At 47.0% G+C, this 21,022-nt stretch overlaps 1 protein-coding gene across 5 annotated transcripts in view; it reads right to left on the reverse strand.

Annotated features, from left to right (window-relative positions):
- Positions 1–18,857, reverse strand: part of LOC118308895 (dedicator of cytokinesis protein 3-like) — a 157,820-nt gene extending 138,963 nt beyond the window's left edge. For 3 of the 5 annotated variants that reach the window (XM_035630329.2, XM_035630332.2, XM_035630330.2), the window contains exon 1: positions 17,985–18,856. In XM_035630329.2, the coding sequence (XP_035486222.2) occupies positions 17,985–18,021 (37 nt within the window). In that variant the 5' untranslated portion in view covers positions 18,022–18,856. Of the gene's footprint in view, positions 1–17,984 lie in introns of all 5 variants that reach the window. The other 2 variants (XM_035630331.2, XM_035630328.2) reach the window with 1 other exon arrangement.
- Between the last annotated feature and the right edge of the window lie 2,165 nt (positions 18,858–21,022).

Raw genomic sequence — 21,022 nt, forward strand, 5'->3', positions numbered from 1 at the left:
AATCTGGGAGGGTGCGAGTTTGACCTCTGTAGCCTGCTCCTCCACTTTGCTGGAGGCTCCAGGTGCACTGTGGGTAATGTAGGCGCCAGGAAAAAGAATGCTGGGAAAGCAAAATCGGTGTCTGATTCCGCGCCGTCGCCAAGTTATGGGAGTGCGATGACAAACCAGCGGAGAACTGTACACACCGTCGCTCTCTCTCGCAGGTTACGACCTGTTGAGGAGATTCCGTCTGTCCTCCATGAGAAACTCTTGAGACGAGTCCTCTCAGGCACCAAGCAAGGTCGTCTCATCTATGGCAAGACGAGACAATCATTGAGCTGGTGTCTCACTCGAGGTGTCATAGTCGCGGGGGGATGACGACATTACTCTAAACTAAATACACTACAGAGACTGGGGACGGGCGAACACTGTGAACCTGTTGATCTGTGTAGCGAACCGCAAGTCTTCTCAATATTCAGCTCTTATAATAAATACATCCACGGTTTCCGTCTCCCTGATTCAGCATCCACTCCTTCAATTATTCCATTTCACTACTGATGTTGTAATCCTGTTCCACCCAGCGTGTGACAGAGGAGGTTACCTTGCAGGGAGGGGGGGGGGGGTTTTAAAGTTAAGGAGCGGATCAGCTGCGGGAATGAAATGTGGCGTTCATCTGTCGAGAAGCGGCTGGTGGTGATAAGATTAATAAACACAACTAAGAACGTTTCAACACACGTGCACCGTAAAATCACACACGCACACACACAAATTCAATCACACACACACACTGTACAGCCATTACTGGCAGAGAGGCCGGGCCTAATCAGGTCAATGGAAATGTCCATCAGTCCATCAACTGGAATTAGATAGCAAGAGGGAGGTGGGGGGTGGGCGAGGAGGAACGTGTGATGGGGTCAGAGAGAGAGAGAGAGAGAGAGAGAGAAGAGTGGAAGGAAGTGACAGAGCGGCGGTCAGAGGAGAGAGGGGGGGATTAAGACGGAGCGGGAGAGCGTGAAGCACCGCGTGACGTGAAGAGCGAAGAACGCGGTGATAAAAGATTTAAACGTCGGCGGGTCTATAATTTATGTTAATTGATGTTAATTCTGACCCAGTCTCACAGGCGGCGCTCTCCTACGCACGCACCCTCGCGCTCCTTAACATGCACGCCACCGCAACGACTCCAACTGTTGCCGCATGGAAAAAAACGGAAAGATGCACGCACCGACTTTAATGGAATGTTAATTAAAATAATAAATAACTGATGCTGTAGAGCTCTTTTGTATTTTGATCTATAATTCTTTAAATTAGCCCTTTTAGATTTTGGGAGAATAGTGTGTGACAAGAGGTGTAATCCATGTGGAAGAAGTGTTTAGTTCTTCAAGTTCAGACGTGTGTGTGTGTGTGTGTGTTGCTCAAACACGGACGTCAAAGAGTGCAAACAGGGGAAGATCATTAAAATCTCCTCAGTGCCGTCGGCCTCAGCGCAGCTGATGGATGCATCAGTTCACGTGCACACTGCGAAAAATGAAAAGCTAAAATGACAACTGAATTTCAGTGGAAAATTACTTCTTGCAAGTGAAATGATGTGTCCACGCAGCAAGAACCAAATGTGCATATTCATGAGCAATTCAAGAATATACCATGAATTCAAAGATTGAAAACAGGGAAATAACTTTCAAAACAAGATCATTAATCTCAGGATTCATTACATCTTGGCAAGTACAGGACAATTTGCAGTGCATGTTTTCCATAGAGCTGCGACAGTTAATCGATTAATCGATTAGTAATCGATGAATTACTGAAATAAACACCAACTATTTTGATAATCAGCGATAATAATCGACATTTTTCCTACTTTTTACGACATTTTATGGACCAAACAACTATTGGATCAATCGAGAAAAAAATCAACGGATTAATCGATTATGAAAACAATTGTTAGCTGCAGCCCTAGTTTTTATTGGTCAAGGACGCTTCCGGATGCAGAAGACGACGACGAAGCCGAACACGTGCAGCCTCACTGGTACTGAGGTTTTCCCACAAGGCTTGTAGTCTATTACTAACTCAAGGAAGCACTGTACGTCTTCGACTTACATTTCTGTTCCGCTACGTTAAGGTGGAAGGTGGCTGCTGACTTCAATAAAGCGCCTTTTGATAAAATGGGGATGTTTCAGAATATATTTGGGTTTTTATTTCCTCGTGATATTGCTCCTAAACATGCACAAGCTAATAATACGTAATGACACGGGTTCAACTGTGGGGCCAGACTGACCTTGCAGGCTGTTCTCTGTCGCTCTCCCTCTCTCCCTCACCTATAGAAGCGCCTCGCCCCAACACTCGCCCGCAGATCCCGTTTCCCAGAGTCACAGTCGCACAGCAGCTATTTCAGATAAAGCTTTCCACCATTAGCACCCGGAGAGGATGATGCTGTAAAAGCCACGATGTGACCTCCACACCGCCAAACCTGCACGGGCTGCGGGGCGGCACGCTGACCTCCAGGCGTGTTCCTGGTTCCCCTCGTCACCCTCTGCCACTCGGTGAGGCCCATTACCAACGCATTATAGTAATTCAATGAGATGCTGTCTGCATGGTGGCGTGCTGCCACACACACACACACACACACACACAGATTGACACAAAAGTCCTTCCACGCATCCATATCCAGACATGGAAGTCTACTGTACATACAACGATGTATGAATAGTAAATACATGCGTTATCACACACCCACACGCACAAAAAGAATGTAGTCGCAGCTCAGACAAAATAGATAAACATTGTCAAATCCTTTCTTTGCTACATTCTGCAAACACGCACAGTCTGTAGACGAGTCAATAACCATGAAGACAAAAACGACACATAATTGAGAACGTCAAATTGATTTAAGTTACTTTAGTCCTAAAATCTTCCATGTGGTATCATACGGAGCTCTCCTAGGTTCAGGTGAGAGGGAGAAAAAACAAAGAGCCATGTGTAATCCGTACCCACAGAATTCGTAATCCAATACGATTTGCAATCCGTGTTTGTGACGACACATATCTGAGATAAATGTGGTGATCACTGATCGCTGCTTTGACGCGTTAAGGGACGTTAGGCCATCGAAATGTTCCTCAATGAATTCCTTGCTCGTCGAAGAAAGAAGTGGTTGAATGGACGTCCCGCACAGCTGTGGGTACGGATTACAAATCTGTGGCTACGGATTACACAAGGATTTTTTCTCTTCTCTCAGGTATCCCACCTTAAACTCATTGTGAATTTTTGCAGTTACTTGCAGAAGATGGAATCGCGAATATTTAGCGGCTGATGAATGTCGCATATTCATTTACTGTAAAATATGCAGTTTGAGTGTGCACGAGGCATCTCAGGTCTCCGCTCTGTAAAAGGGCCTTGGGGATGATGAACGCTGCGGTTTGGAGCGATACACTTTTGAGTTGAATGGAGCTGAATTGAAAACCTCTGCAAAGTACAAGTGGGCCGACACAATGGAAGGAAAGCTTTTTTTTACATTTCCATCCATCAGCTGCGCTGCTGCTTATCGTGCACTTCACCGGCGCATCACAACACATGCATGGGCATTATAGAGTCACCGGTTAACCTATAAGCCGTCAAAGACGTCTTTGGACGGGGGGAGGAAACCGGAGTAAACAAAGAAAACCCACACGGACACGGGGAGAACGTGCAAACTGCACACAGAAAGTTTCCCAACGGTCCCAGCACTATTAAAAACATGCATAGTGATAATAGAATAACAAAAGCTACAGTTATTGCGTTACAGTGTGTGTGCATTAGCTGGTAAAAAAAAAAAAAAAAGCCTGCAGGGTCAAAAAAGAAAACCGTTTATAAAATGAGAGGAAAAGATTTGAAAACCGCCGACGAGCAAAAGAATGAAGGCAAATATTTATCTTTTGTTCTGAGCCACGACAACGGCGGAACACGCTGGTGTTTCTGTTGGTTTCATCAGCAGCGTCTCCAAGGTCCAATCTCTTCTTTTTGTTTCTGACACACACACACACACACACACACACACACACACACACACACACACACACACACACACACACACACACACACACACACACACACACACACACACACACACACACACACACACACACACACACACACACACACACACACACACACACACACACACAGAGTGGAAAACAATGGTCAAGCATGCACTCGACTGCTTTCCAATTAATGTGAGTGAATGAGCAGAGCAGTGGGGTGAACAAGCTTTAATGGGTTAAGGGGCGACGGATGGGGGGGGGGGGGGGACACTTTGTGCAGTGTCCGCATGAAGAGGTATCTCATTGGGGGAAAAAAGAAGAATGATAAACCAGTGGGACGTCTTTTTGACAAACAAGTGGCAGCGTCGTCTGATTGGTTCTCTGGACAAACACCAGTGAATTATAAATGTTCGGAGTCCGAGCGGTGAAGAAGTCTGACATTTAGCCTGCAGGTCGCTGCAGGTTGACAGAATGAAATGGTCGAATGAAACTGGATTTCTTTTTCTTCTTTTTTTACATAAAACTGACGCGTTGCTGGACCAGTGGCACCAAATATGTAAAATTTTAATATTATCATATGGCTGTAAAAAACAAAAATGCTAGGGACCAGTTTCTGATTGGCTACAATATCATGAACGACCAATTACACCTTGATGGACCTGGACTTATGATTATGAATAAATGAAATCTTTTATTGTACAGAATTAACAATGCAGGAAGAAAATATGTATTTATGTTTATATTTTACACAAAATAAAATTAAAGTTAAAGTTAATTAAAGTTCTCTATATTTGGTTGTGATTTGCCTTTTCTTTTCATTTATAGTCATTTATGACAAAGTTTATGGTTAAACTAAAATATCAAGCCTCAATTACATTCCTTTCTCATAAAAAAAATTGATAAAGACATATTAGGAATTATTGACAGAATAAAAAAAAAAAGGATGGTATCGGAAATCCTGTACTCCCTAATATCGATACCGGCATCGGCTCTAAAAATCCATGTCGGTCGGACTCTAATTTATAGTGAGCACTTCCTGAAGAAATAGAAATCCTGCAGGGTAAAGGAAAAGATCCGTAGAGGATAGACAGAAAAACCTTGATGATGGAATTCATTCAAATCACTTCAGCGGATGAACTTCTCTGTTAATCAAAAGCCGATCTGTAATAAAAAAAAATTTAAAAACACGAATTACAGCGAACCCTCTTTCCCGCATTAGTGATTGAAAAGGGGGGGGGGGGGGGGGGGGGACGCCATGTTCTCAGAAGTGCCGATGATGGAGAGTGGCATGAAACTCAACCCTCGATCGGATAACGACCAAACGAAAACGTGCAGACGAGAAAGCTGAGCCTGATGGACGGAGCGGTGGTACCGTGGCACGTCCACAAATAGACTTGCGACGTGAAATATTCATTCGACTAAGTGAGCGATGGATGGATGGATGGATGGATGGATGGATGGATGGATGGGAGGGAGGGAAGGGAAAGATACAGAGTAAGGTAAGAAGTCGGAGAAATGTGGGAAATCAGACGGATAATTGGGCCCGAGCTTCTGCCCCGCAGCCTGCGGTGTCACCCACCACTTGTCCGCTCTCCTGTGCAGAGGGGAGCAGGCGAGGCGCGGGGGCAAAACACAGTCAGGTGAATTACACAAAAAAAAAACCCCACACGGCCTTGTCTTCCCTCGCCGCACCGCAGCGAGAGGAATCCAAACGTGGACTAAACGAGGAGGCGTTCAACTGTCTTCACTCCAGCGCCTGAATAAGTAATTGTGTTTCTCTCCTCTCACCTCTAAGGTCCAGCCTCATTAAAAACGCGGCCGAGGCTTTGTACCGCCAGGCGTGAGTCACTGTGGAGGAAAAACCAGGGAATACTTGGCGGTGGGCGGCGAACCACCGTGTAACGTACAGTAGGGCGACGGGTCATGAGTCACAAAATAAAAATAAAAAATCATGAACGCAATAGAAAACTATGAAGCTAAGTGTCGTGGCATTTAGAATTTGAGCAGGGTATTTTTTGTACTCTTACTTTATTCGTAAGCTCTCGCTTACCTTCCATCTGGCGTTCTACATCGGACTCAGTGTTTCCCCACACGCGATTGGTCGACAGCGGCAGAAGCATCTGGACCTCAAGACCCAAACTGAGTCACTGCAGATGAACACACAACTGAGACAGGTGTGTGGCCAAAAGTGACCTGGTGAAATGGGGGATTGGGCTGAAAAAGAGATTTTATCTACCTGGGCGGGTCTGAATCAATGTGGGCGGGGTCTGAATGCACCTGGGTGGAACGGAATCAATGTGTCTGACTCTAGCCGGGCGGGTAAGAATCAATATTCCATTATCCCCGGGAACCGCGATAATGAAGGACCTCCGAGTCGGAGGTTGCAAATGGAAACGCCCCAGCGGGTCGGAGGAACCCCACCAACCCGTCTCCCGAGCTCCGAGACGTAATGGAACGCAGCGTGAATCAATGTGGGCGGGTCTTAATTGTACCTGGGCGGGTCTGAATCTGTGTCGGTGGGTCAGAATCCACATGGTTTGAATCAATGTGGGGCGGATTTGAATCTCCCGGGGTGGATCTTAATATAACTGGGCCGGTCTGAATCCCTGTGGGCGGGGCTTTATACTCATGGGCGGGTCTTAAAGGGGCAGTAAGCGATTCTGGATAGAGCTCGTCTCTCTCTCTCTTTGTTGTTGTTGTGATTTTAGTTCTCCGGCCGGGCCGCGAACCCGCGATTGCGAGTAGAGGAGACGGACTCACTAACCGCTAGGCCAAAACAGCAGAGTACCAGCGTGACCCGCTAGCAGGTCTCTTAAGGTGTTGAAGACTGATGTTTACAAACTGCACCGGCAGCGTCGCCGCGTGGTGCGGTCCGCGCCATTTGTTGTGTTTTCGATTTACAGAGCACAGGCCTGAGCCGAAAACCCCCGATTTTTTTTCCGGCGCGCGCACACAGAACCGACAGCCGGCGGACCGGGAGGAGATATTCGCTGACAGAACGTGTAGTGCTTTAATATCGCTTACTGCCCCTTTAATCGATGTGGGCGGGTCTTAACTTACCTGGGCAGGCTGGCCAGAGCCTCCGTATGTGGGAAAAACTGTCGGGTACTCTATGACTGAACGGAAAACCAGACATCTAGAGCGGTTGTGGAAGACGGTCTCTTCAATCTGTCTCGTGCACAAAGCATCGCCGAGGGTTGACGCCAGAAGAGTCTCAAATACACTTGAGCCCATCACGGGACCCCCGATTGGTTTCCTGCACGTTTCGCCCGCAACACATCCACGACTAATTCGATTAAGTACAACCATTTTTGGACCACGCGCCTGGTGCAGTGACCCTTTTTTAAAAAAAAATTATCACGCCATTGAAGTGACAGAAACGGATTCGGACACGTCCTTAATGCGCTTTGCTCCGTGTGATATAGACCATGAGATTAGATTGTTAAAAATGTAGCCCTTGGAAGTCACGGTGAAATGAATACAATTAAATGCAAATCCCAATTGTTCTGTAACCGCTTGACGTTTTGGAACGATCTGTTGTTAAATTACAGATTACAGACGTGCGACTTCAGACAGTTTGTGACATCAGACCTCATTTTCCTGTCTTCACATGCAATCGATACATTTTAAAGAAGACATTTGTCGACACATTGACAAAGTGCAACTCTCCTGAACGTACTAGGACTGCGGACCTTGTTCTTTTTTTTTCTTTTTTTTTAAAGCGCTGATCAATAACTACAGAGACAGACAGGCTGGCATTGCATTTCAGGAAACTGTGGTGCTCGGAGATGTGGAGAGCAGCTGACAGGAAGGAAAGGAAGAAAGATTGGGGGGGGTTGAAAGAAAGAAGAGAAGAGCGAGAAAGTGAAGAGCAGGGAGGAGAGAGAGAAAAGAAAGAGACACGATGAGAAATGCTGAGGATGTCATTTTGTTTGTCAGTCATAGATGAGCATGTTACAGTTTATTTAATGAAATCTTTAGGTTGTTCCCTTTAACTTTACTGCACCAAAAGTAACATTTAAAAAAAAAATAATACATGTACTCATGTATATGTTCAGCTAAAATCTCACTCGCTATTGAAAAAAATAAAATAAAAATGGGATTTTGTGTCGTGGGAGACGTATAGTTTGTGTTTAAAGATTAATATTGCACAATAATCACTGCGGAAATCATATACACAGACACAAACAATCTCACACACACACACACACGCAAGAGTAATTAGAGGCACTCGACCGGTTCAGGGGAAAAAAGTGACAAACTGACAGAACGTGCAGTTCAAAAGGACGATGTGCTGCTGAGTCTTTATGAATTTCACCAAACAAAGTCCAGTCAGCTGCTCCGCGAGGGTCTTTGTAAACGGTTTAACGTCTCCATGGGACGCCAGCCTGTCTACACACACACACACACACACACACACACACACACACACACACACACACACACACACACACACACACACACACACACACACACACACACACACACACACACACACACACACACACACACACACACACACACACACACACACACACACACACACAGCCCTAATCCAGTTGGTCAGCTGAAGGCAGTTAACCAAAGAAGACTCCAAACAGACGCTGGAGGTTGCTAGTTAAATTAAAATCGAAAGTTTATGTTGAATAACATCTTCTCAAAGATAAGTTACTGTCAGTTCCTATCACACCGATGTATGTTCAAGTGTTTCTGATAAGTTTGGTTCCAATTTTGTTATTTGATGCCATAAAAACTGGCCGTGATTGACAGCTGAGACTGGCGCGACACGGCGGCGCCCGTGTCCCGAATTTTTTGGCGGCATTTTTGTTCAACGGGATGACGTTGAGACGTGAACGAATTCACACCTGTGGCTGCAGGGGGCGCTGCCGCCCAGCACAGGTGAACATGGCGTTGCCTTAAGGACAAGACAAAGGATATTATATACACTGTCGGCTACTTGAACTTGTCCACTAACAGATACTTTTAACAGAACTTTGAGGAGAGTAATATTCACTTGCTCAAAAGTAAATCTGATCCAAATGCTTCAGCTGAGAAAAATCTGTTTGTGATCCTCCTCCTCTTTCCCCCCGACTGGATGGAAGCTGAGAAGTTGGACCGTTGTTATGGCGATAGTGGAACCAGTCCTGCCAGGGTGTCCGCGGAGACGGAGCGTAACCATAACAACGACGGAACTCTCCTCTAGAACGCTGTTGTGGGCCCTCTCTCTCTCTCTCTCTCTCTCGACACACACACACACACGCACGCGCACGCGCACACGCACACGCACACACGCAGGCCACATCCAAACTGGAAGAAACAGGGAAAAGTTTTTCCCCCCGACCCGAGCGGCACCACGGAATTAAAACTTCATGATCTTTATTCTCTTTCGAGGTTGCACATTCTTTGAAGTCCACTCTCCTTGTTCAAAAGATGAGCCGTCCTCTTTGTGCATATGAACTAGACGACGATGTCCCCGGAAAAAAGAAAAAACAGAACCACGGGGGGGGGGGGGGGGCGAGTGAGGACGCAGACGAGAGAGAGAGAGAGAGAGAGAGACTGATCTTTATCCAGTAACCTTCAAAGCCGATTCTCAGACGCAGCATTTTTCCAGGAGGGAAAAAGTGTGTGTCACAAAAATGTGTGTTAACCTGTCCCAGTTACAGACAGTTAGGGGTTTTTTATGTCTAAATTTTAAAATGAACACGATATGAGGAGGTTTCACTCTGGGAATCACAATCTCAGATGAATTCCAGCACATGGAAGATAGAAAAAAGTGTGTTGTTGTTGTTGTTGTTGTTGGAGGCCGTGATCCAGTGTTTTCCCGATGCGACTGATGTTATCTGAAGCGAAGGCCGTTGGATCGTTCCTAGTTCAGAGATAGGCGTGGAAGTCGTCAGATAAAGGCCACATAGGCAGAGAGGAGCAGCACGACGGGGACAGAGAGACTGAAGTCTCAAAGACTGAAGAGAATCTGAGAGGGGGGTAAAGACCCTCAGAAGTGTGATATTAAAGCTTTAGACGCGGCGTGCACAGTCTGGACCGAGTCCACACAAACTAGCAGCGGGAGTCAGAGCCGAGGCGACGGGCTGTTCATTCACGAAGACGCGTGAAAGTTCCCAAAAATGACCATCGCTTAAAATGACTGAAAAGATCTTGTTGATCCAAGTGACACGTGTGTGTGTGTGTGTGTGTGTGTGTGTGTGTGTGTGTGTGTGTGTGTGTGAGTAGTTCACTGTTCATCGCGGAGAGATGAAATGAGAGACAGGCGTCACTGAGGTGCAGTGAGATCTGCTCCCGTTCTGCCTGGAGGTCGCCACGGTGACTTCATGTCGGAGGAGGGGAGTGTTTTCCCGGGGGTGTTTCAGCACCACGGACAGCGGCCAGCGGCTCCGTCGTACTTAATCTTTAAGCCTCCGCCACATTGCGTGATTACAAATGCAACTTGAAGGGATGATGGAAAAATACAGTCCTTTTACAGTATGTCCCCCCCCCCCCCACCCTCCTCCCCTCCTCCTCCGCTTGTTATTGTTTGTGTGAACAAGCTGCATCGTCCGTCCCTCCGTCTGGCAACGACCGCGGCGATGTTCAGACTCTCTCTGAGTCTGGACCTGCACAACGGTCTCCTACACAGGAAAAAAAAAAATGGTGCCCTTGCAAATCAAACCACCTGCCTGTCGGCGCCGAGTTAATCCAGCTCCTGCTACTTAATAATCTCACTCAGCGAGGAAGCCATCCTGATTCTACTGTGTGTGTGTGTTTTCTTCAAGCATTTAAGTGCACATTTTATTGTATAATAGATTCATATCAAAGTCTATTTTCTTAGCGTCTGGTCCGTTTGCATACCCACGTGCTCATACGCAGCGCGTCCCGTGCGGCCCCTGCCAGGTGACGAGCACAGAATAATTCGTGAGCCAGCTCAGTCAATGGTTAACCTGAGAATTTCGTGGCAGCGCCTGGTTCTTCCACATATAATTTTCCCGCGAATGACCCAGTTTGCTTCCATAAAGACCAATTAATGATCCGCTCGCACGCAGTGCTGCGCCTTCCACACATGTAACGGTCAGCGTGGAACTCGTGCACGCGGCTGGACCGAGACAAATACGAGAGCAGGCTCAAGTTCAGTTTAGTTGTCGGCAACGTGTCGGTGAGAATCACAAAGTGTAGCGTCCGTTGTTGTCTCCGTGTTGCACGTACACATGTGACTAAACAATCCTCCGCCGGAAAAACGACGACATCACATCAGCCAGCTCAGCATCATCATCTCTCTCCGTCTCTTTCCTTCGTCACATTCCGTCTCGCCTTCTTTCTTGAGTCTCCGTCGTCTGTCACAGCCCTCGGTCGCCACCCATCGGCAGTTGTCATGGTAACAATGCTAATTGTTACCAATGCTATTTGGTGTCACGGAGCTGTCACACACTCACAGCTCGGCGAAGTTTAGGCACAAAAAACTAATTGGTTAGGTTTAGTAACGGATACTTCAGAGGACCTTAGTTGTCACGGTAACGGTGATGAACAAGCAGTACAGGTTGTGAAACAGTCGCTGTTGTTTTGAAATGAGAATTGAGCAGCGGCCTCCGGTGTCAACGTCCTACGGTTTGCTTTTTGGTTTTTTTTACCCACCAATCGACCTCGACCTCGTCCGGACACAAACTTTCACTTCCTCCTCTGCTCCCGTCATATCAACTGTGGCCACCAGATGTCACCAAACAACAAAACGGGACTACGGCAGCGTCTCCCACACACGGACGTTACCGAGACGTTACAGAGACAAGTTTATTAACGACAGTCAAAGTATATTTGGCAGCACATTAGCATTTTTTATTTAGCGTTTTATTATCAGTCGGAGTAAACTGCGCCGTTGACGATTGATTTACGAGGGACTCGCTCGACCCGTCTCTTACTTGTCTGTTCTCATATCTCGAGAGGGGCCAACTGGATGTTTTACAAGCACAGACATTATACATTTTGTTGTAGCACATAAAACTGCAGAACACTGACCCGGTTAGATTCCAGCGTCTGGGGAATCAGGCTTCATCTCTCTCTCCTTTTTTTTCCAATCAGATGTTTCCCTCCACTGAGAATAGCGTTTATTCTAAAGAAGCTGTATGATTAAAGCTACATATCTGGGTCAGCTCGCTCTCACAGGAACGACACACCACGCTGCTAAATGCCTCCCTGAGATTGTTTTTTACTTATTTTTTTTTAATCCAGCACAGATTATCGTGACCCTGCCGGTTCAGGGGTTCGCGTTCCCGGTCAACTGGGCTTCAGCTGAACAAGTGGTTGTAGGTACATAAACATAAATAACATAAATGCTGACACTTCTGAGGTATGTTTGGAATGTATTTCTTTGAAACATATATTCTTAAAGCCCCAGTGTGTAATTTTTTGTAATTTTCTGGCGGCATCTGGTGGTAAAGTTGCAAACCGCAACCAACTGAGCGACCGACGGGGGACACTTTATGGTGGCGCACCGCTAATTCCATTTCAGGTTTCCGGCAGAATCTGAAAATTCTATTTTGCAGGTGATTATACATATATGAACACATACTTGTGGACAATATATAACATTTCTGTGAATAACTTGGTCTAAATATTACACACTGTAGCTTTAAAGAACGAATTCATGAATGAATGGCAAAGAGGCTCTGCGCGTTAGGGCTGGTTGACGCTTCCTAATTGATGGTGGTAATTTCATTTTAATGGCGGCATTACGGCACAGACCCGTAACGATGGTGCCTGAACAGTATATCTGTGACACTCGCTGAAGCTTTCCAAGGGACGGAGGAGGAGGAGGAGGAGGAGGAGGAGGAGGACTGCCCGTTTCCCACGTCACCAAGGGAGATTAGAGAATTACTGTATAGCCTAATACAACACACACAAACCTCTAGAAGAAGAAAAAATGGCCTAAATTAGCAAAGAGAATGTGCGTGATGTGCGCCTGTTAACCCGTCGCTCTGAGATGTGATTAAAAGGCCAAGCCGGCCCCCCGAGGAGAGGTGGAGGAGGAGGGGAGGAGGGGGGAGGAGCTGGAATCAATCAACTTGATTCGCTGTCAGATTTGGTTATTTCAGCGTGTGGGAACTGGAGGACTCCTCTCGCCGAGAGCGTCACGGGAGACCAGGGAGGGAACAGAATTCCTCAGGGACAAATCGCTTCCTCGTATGAAAAGCTTCAGGCGGGTGCGTCGGTGCGTTGAGACAGAAACACGGGAAACATAAATGAACCCTCCGCTCTTCTTTGATGATAAATCAGGACCAAAACACAGCGTCGTAAAAGATTTTGTTGGGGGGGCCAATTAAGCTAATTATCCAGATATCGGATTGATCGTCCGTTTAGAGTCGGACTAAAGAGCAACAGTTTCCAAAGAGTCAAACGAGATATGACACGTGGCGGATGAAGCCTGGAACCGACGGCGGGGGGGGGGGGGGGGATAAATGACGGGCCACGGAAAAAGGTTGTTTAAGGGTGTTTAAGGATGTTTGGCAGGTCGCTCCATCACCCCCCCCCGATCAGGAGGCAGCCTCACCGCTTCCGTCTCTCCAAACGCAAGGACACAACCGTGACGGATGAGCCACGAGCAAACGGCAGCAGCATGGGAATGAAAAAGTCGGCTCGGGGATAAATAGGTCAGAAGAGGAGGAGGAAAAAGTGACAAGGAATAACAACAACTGACAAAGAAAAACTAAAGGTGCAAGTGCTTCCTGACACCCGTCACTTTACACATCTGTCACTTTTCACCCGTGACCCAGATTCATGGCTGTGGGCGCTGGTGCACGCCGGGTGTGGGTGTGAGGAACATGGTGTGTGTGTGTGTGTGTGTGTGTGTGTGTGTGTGTGTGTGTGTGTGTCGGACTGTATATAGAGTCCCAGTCCACTGGTGTGTGTGGACCGTGCGTGTCTCTCGTGTCTATTTGAGAGTGTTTCCATTGCTGCTAAACCCGACAGACGAGAACGAGTCGGAGCAGAGGACGACTGTCGGGTGTTTTCTATCCACGTTTCGTTGTTAGGGAAAATGTTTCCGTCTGTTTGAATATCTCAAAAAGCACGTTAACTGGTTCGAATTGCATTTCATAGGAATTACTTTGAGCGTGGGCGAAGAAACGGGGACAAATTTCAGTTTCTTGTGGTTCTGTTGTCACATCAGTGACAGTAAATAAACATGGACTTCCTCCCGCTGTGCAAAAAAATTTAACAAAGATCTCTCCGATACGGGCGCCGCCATCTTGCGCTGGTGACGTCATTGGAGTCAGAGTCCGAGCTGTAGCGATCGTGGTATCGAAGTCCTGCTAGTAAACCCCCCCCCGACCAATCGTAAGACGTCTTAGCTTGTTTTTTAGTTTTTTTAGCATAAAATAACTAATTCAAACCAAACTTATCAGAAACTTGAACACGTCAGTACATCCATCAGTGTGATAAGAACTACCTAAAAATGACTTAAACAATCTTTGGAAACATTTATACTCGTCTCATCATCTAACATGGAGGGGGCGGGGTTTATGAGCTATACTGCAGCCAGCCACCAGGGGGCGATCCAGGTGATTTGGCTTCACTTCTGGGAGCCGTCATGTCGTCCGTATATTATTTACAGTCATTGATTCACATAAATAACATATTTAACGTTAAATTATTAACCCTACCGGCCTTTTAACTCAAGGTTATTTGTTCACAACCGGATTTTTACAGCTGCTTTTAGGCTCTGGACAGCAGCCAGGCTGCTGCCATCGAGTTAGCCACGATGCTAACGCTGCCGCTAGTTGACGCCAGGAGCCAGAAAAACAAAGCAGGAGCTTCAGTGAACATATTTCTTCCTCCTCCTCTATCTCCAGAAGTGGGATTTGACAACTTCCTCAGGAGCTCTGAGGAAAAGAACCCGCGTCTTTACGACAGCGACCAAACAATAAAACCACCTGGAACCACCAGGGGGCACTAAACGTTGTCTGTTGCCTCTTCATTTTGACACTTGTTTAGCAGGTGCTTTTCATAAAGAGCATGAGCGTGGGACGTGTCTTTATTCGTGCATCCGTCCGTCCGTCTGTCTGTCCGTCCCGTGTCGTGTCGTGTCGTCTGCGAGTGTGAGAACTGAGCGCTGGGCTGTGCAGCCCTGGGGGAGGTGAAGCTGCATTCAGGAGCCTCGGTAGGCGCCACAAAGCTGCATTCATGCCCCTGAATGGCTGTTTTTCTACAACCAGGCCCCCGGTCATCCAAAAACTCCATTGGACCGCCTCTATGAGCTACCACTCTCGCCGCCTTGGTATGCAGAGCCGCATCCAGCAGCGAGAGCAGCGACCACACAATTGGTCGGATCATGGAATCGACGAAAAGGACACGGAAACACTGACGGGACACGTGACTCTCCTCCGGGTTTCATGGGAGGAATTCTCATTCCCTGTTTTTTTTAAATGGAAGATGGATGGATTTCCTGTTTTCTTTCATCTTTTTGTTTATACTTTCTCAGTCATACACACACACACACACACACACACACACACACACACACACACACACACACACACACACACACACACACACACACACACACACACACACACACACACACACACACACACACACACACACACACACACACACACACACACACACACACACACGTGTTTCTCACCGGGCATTTCAGTTAATAAAAAAGATATTGAATTTAAGAAATTCAGATGTCAAGCATTTGTCATCCTTAAGTTGTTTTTTGATACAGGCTCTACCTTTCCCAGAATGCTTTTGGGTTGACCCGGGAGAGAGGACAGGACAGAGAGAGGACAGGACAAATCGCCGTCCTGCAGAGAGAAGAGCAGGGAAGTGCATCGTGTTTCTGTTCAGTGTGATACAGACTGGGGAGGGGCGACATTTGCAGTTGCACCGCGTCACGACGGCGTTGTCCTCGTGTCATGTCGGCCTGAAATCTTCTCATACGGTTCTGATTCTGAAATTAAAATCAAGAAACACGCAGCAGTCACGGGAGACGCTGCATTTAAAAAAAGAGGAAAACAGCCTCTCAGGTAATGTTTCTTTCCTATTAACAAAAGTGCCGGAGTCATGATTCCCCTCATTGACTACCTGTCAGCAGAGCACCCCCCCCTCTCCTCTTACAATGCAGATATTGGTTTATAGTTTTGCCTGATCGGTCGCTCAGAGGCGTCCGGGCGGGTTTATGTTGTTGGACCATGTGAGGATTGCTTTTGGCACCATATGCTTCCGCCGCACAGATTCTCCCAGAGGCCTCGTCATCAAACGCTGTTGGACAGTTTACAGGAACAAAAAGTTTCTCAGTTTCATAAAAGCAACGGCAGCAAAGACTAAACGATCATCAGTCCGGAAGCTGTTGTTGCGGGGAAAGAATTGTGCAAACGGCCGCCGAGGACCGTCTGAAGAACCCGGACTGATCTGACGAGGAGCCCAGTGAACACGACGTGGACCGACATGGACTCAGAGCTTTGTACAAACTCAGTTTCAAAGTTAACTTCAGATCAGAGCTGAGACGATGGAGTGGGAAATGATGTGTACGACCAAGACCAACCAGGTACTGGCCTTTTTAAAAAACGTGTGAAAATGGCGAAGGAAAAGACGCGTCGTCGCCGCAGTCGTGTCCACGTGATGTGGGAAAACACAAGAAAGTAAAGCAGCTGATGAATACTTTTGGGACGGGCGACGCGATCGTCAGTTTCCGGTGAGCGGCCATGTTTGACGTCTATTTCTCCTTTCCTTTCGCATAGGAAGCTCCAGTGTACCCTGTGCCAAAGGAGCTAGGAAAGGAAGCATTGAAGCACCCTTCCTAAACATTTAGCGAGTCCGAACAGTTCTTATCGTGGCCGCCGACGAAATACTTCCGGGGCCATTTCACTCAGTTAGGAACCTCCCTGAGCAAATTTGACAATTCCACTGCAGCCAAAACTGGACTAGTTTAAAATCATCAATCCAACTGTGAGCACAGTGTGAGCGTCGCTACCGAGTGAAACAGAAACCGCAGCAATATCTGGGAGAAAGAGGAGGAAGTGACGTCGTCGGAGAGTCCGGATCGACAAACGGCCTGAGACGACTTCATCCTCGGCAAGATCACAAAACTATAAACAACACGGACGGCCCATGACAGGTGAAAATGTTCCTGCTGTGGTAGAAGAGGCAAATACAGCACACGCACAAAATAGAAGAAGGTAGAAAAAGCACAGGAGCATGAGATTGAGACAGAGGCCTGTGAGCGTGTGACAGTCAGGGATGAGGAGGATCACTGGACTGAACCAGCAGCTCTCATCTGGGACACGGTTTCATCCGTCACACCGATTTTATATATTCATATATATTACATCCACATCCTGCACAGACATACCCTTATTTTAAAAAAGGGGGGGGGGGGGGGGGGGCATAAAAAGGCCTTAGCCCTGTTTCTGCACCTCTCAGGAGAATCTACTGCAACATAATGTGACTATAAGACATCATGTATCACTCATGATGTCAGACGTGATGAATTATTTATAGTATACAGATCAAACTAAAACACCACAAACAGATCACTGTCTGAAAGTTGCCACCGACACAGACACCTCAGGGGGGAACGAACACACACACAGCCAGGTTTTAATGGGAACATCGTGGACACGGAATGAATTTTAAAAGACCACAAAGTGTCACAGATCCACATTTTCTCTCCTCCTCCTCCTCCACACACACACACACACACACACACACAGTCACGATTTCCCCACCGGGTCGTGCGCTTTGTGGCGCAGGAGCAGCGGAACAACATCATCTACTGTTCTGATGAGCTGAAACTTTACAAACGCTACCATCAGCATCAGCATCACATCATCATCATCACATCATCATCATCATAAGCATCACATCATCAGATCATCAGCATCACATCACATCATCACATCATCATCATCATAAGCATCACATCATCAGATCATCAGCATCACATCACATCATCAGCATCACTGCTCATCCAGCGTCCTCACAATAAAAACAACAACAGGATCTACTCACCCACTCCGATTTTCTCGTCCTCCGTCGGGGTCCACATGTTGTCCCTCCCAGTTGTGCCAAAGATCCAAAATCGCCCCCAAACAAAAGTATAATCACCCGGCGCGTCGCTTCATGGAGATCCTGTACACGGAGGTGTCACCAGAGAGAGAGAGAGAGAGAGAGGACCGCAGAGGAAAAGTTATACTTCGGGAGGAGAAGTGTCTTCTGTCCGAGATCAGATGATATAATGTTTCACATCTCGTCCGGTCGACGCAGCGTGTTGTCACAGTCCATCTCTGCCGGGAGCTGCGTGCGCTCTGCGGGGACCGACCACGGTGGAAGCCTCCTCCTCCTCCTCCTCCCCCTGGTCTGATGTCCTGCTGTAAACGCGGGCGTCACGGGGGATGTATACTGATACACGGATCTAGTTTCTGCGGAGGCTGCGGAGCCACAAACACCCGCAAAGCGCCGAGATCACAGTTCACGGTTCGCGCGCGCAGCAGACGAACTGGACGGGACCGAGGGCGCGCGCCGGATCTCAAAGTCCATAATGGGGAAAATGTATTTCAAAATCAAAAAGAATGATCCGTCAAGTTGAGCCCAGTCTCCCGTCTCCTCGCGGGAATCTCCCCCCACACACACACACAGACACACACTGATCAGTCAGTGCGCTGCATCTCCCGTTATCCTTCTCCTTCTCTTACGCGCGCCTCTCTCCCGCTGCAGCGGACTAACTTGCTGTGAGCGGATGAACGAAGAAGAAGAAGAAGAAGAAAAACGTAACATAAATTAAAAAAAAGTCCGTGGTCGGTGTCAGTGTCGGTGTCGGTGCTGCTGACCGGGAGAGTCGTGCGCAACGGCGGCGACGGGGGGGAATCCTACATCAGTTTTAAGAGGAGGGGGGGGGGGGAGAGAGAGAGAGAGAGAGAGAGAGAGAGAGAGAGAGAGGGGGAGGGAGAGAGAGAGAGAGGGAGGGAGGTGGAGAGAGAGGGAGAGAGAGAGAGAGGGAGAGAGAGAGAGAGAGAGAGGGAGGGAGGTGGAGGGAGAGAGAGAGAGAGGGAGGGAGGTGGAGAGAGAGGGAGAGAGAGAGAGAGGGAGAGAGAGAGAGAGAGGGAGAGAGACAGAGTGAGGTGGAGAGAGACAGAGAGTTAGAGAGAGACAGAGAGAGAGAGAGAGAGAGAGGGAGGGAGAGAGAGAGAGAGGGAGGGAGGTGGAGAGAGAGGGAGAGAGAGAGAGAGGGAGAGAGAGAGAGAGAGGGAGAGAGACAGAGTGAGGTGGAGAGAGACAGAGAGTTAGAGAGAGACAGAGAGAGAGAGAGAGACAGAGAGAGAGAGAGGGAGGTGGAGAGAGACAGAGAGAGAGGGAGAGACAGAGAGAGAGAGAGAGAGAGAGAGGGAGGGAGAGAGGCTGCATCACCTGGTCATTAAAGGTCACCACTGGAACTAAATTGGCACGTGCACAGTGTCCGACCCTCCATTACTGTGTACGGGACAAACACGCACGGTTATGAAACATTACACACACTTCTCATGCGGTGGCTCTTCTAATAAGAACATAAACATACAAAAACACACACACACTATACTACACAGAACCACATCATCCTCGCACTCACACGTTTACGCACAATCGTTACGCACGGCGTGTCGCCTCACCGCAACATGACACCACGGTGAAATCATTTATGAGTGAGTGAGAGTGATGTACAGCAGCATCCACACTGTGTGTGTGTGTGTGTGTGTGTGTTGGGGAATGTTTGTTGTGTGTGCGTTGTGCCACCGTGTGTACATCCCCGAGCAACACAGCCGGGAGGAGTCGGGTCTGAGTGACAGCTCCTTCTGCTGCTCTCAGCTTCACATGGTTCAGAAGGTAACCATGGTGATCTCCAGGGGAACCTCGCGAAGTCTGGCTTTGATTGAAGATAAAAGAACTATACTTCGTGAGCTGAAAAGAAGCGACTTTCTCTTCTCGGTGTTGTTGCAGCAGGAGCAGGATGAGGGAACCTAAAATAACAGAGGGAGTCACAGCAAATTTAGGTTTCAAGTCAAAAACAGAATTATTTTTTTTAACTTTAAATCATTTTACATTCTGCAAACTCGGAATTAACAATTTGGATGAAAAATGAAAAACAGAAATATATTTTTGTATAGTTTGTTATTGCTGTGAATAATAAATACAATACGTTCACAAGAAGACTTACTGTAGTGAAAATGTCAGCCAAAAGCCTGATAATCTTTTGGTGAATCACAGAATGTGACACGGGTTCATCTCAGTTCAGTGATGATGTCACAGCTGTGACATAATAAAAAGTGAAGAATCACATTAACGCTCAAACTCATCACGACGTAACACTGACCCCTAGTGGCCGAAGGAAGGAACAACACGGAAACAACCGCTGTCAGATCAGAGGTGATGGAATTCCTTCATCCTCAAATGTAGAGCTGCAATTAACGACTATTTCATTATTGATTCATGAAAAATGTCTATAGTTTATCCCAAAACCCCAAGATGAGAAAAAAAGAGAAAATATTCACATTTAAGAAGCTGAAATCAGAGAATTATTTGTTTTTTTCTACATAAAAACTACTTGAACCGATTAATCGATTATCAAAATATTTCCCGATTAATTTAGCAGTCGATAACTAATCGATTAATCGTTGCAGCTCTTCTCAGATGTGCAAAATATAAAAACATTCAACTTTGCCATGATTTATTGTCATAATTTAACATTTACGTTCACGAAGACTTGTGACCTTGTTGTATCTGTGAGTGGAGCTGGACCTCATGGGACAATCGTACATAATCATTAGTCTTCTAAAACAAATGTTTTTCCAGACTCTTTTCTTTGTTTTCTACACTTATCCAGACCTGGAAATGACTCAAATCAAATTCCATACTGCGAAGGGAACCCAGTAAATGAATAAAATTAAAAGAGTTAAAACACGCGTGATGTCGCAGTGCAGCAGTTTTCTCTTCTCACCTCGGCCTGATGTGTCTGAACTCACGCTCCCGAGTTTCAGTCAGTGAAGAATCAGCATCGTGACACAAAGCAACAGATG

The sequence above is a fragment of the Scophthalmus maximus genome, chromosome 6, assembly GCF_022379125.1.
Source record: "Scophthalmus maximus strain ysfricsl-2021 chromosome 6, ASM2237912v1, whole genome shotgun sequence".
Taxonomy (NCBI): Eukaryota; Metazoa; Chordata; class Actinopteri; order Pleuronectiformes; family Scophthalmidae; genus Scophthalmus; species Scophthalmus maximus.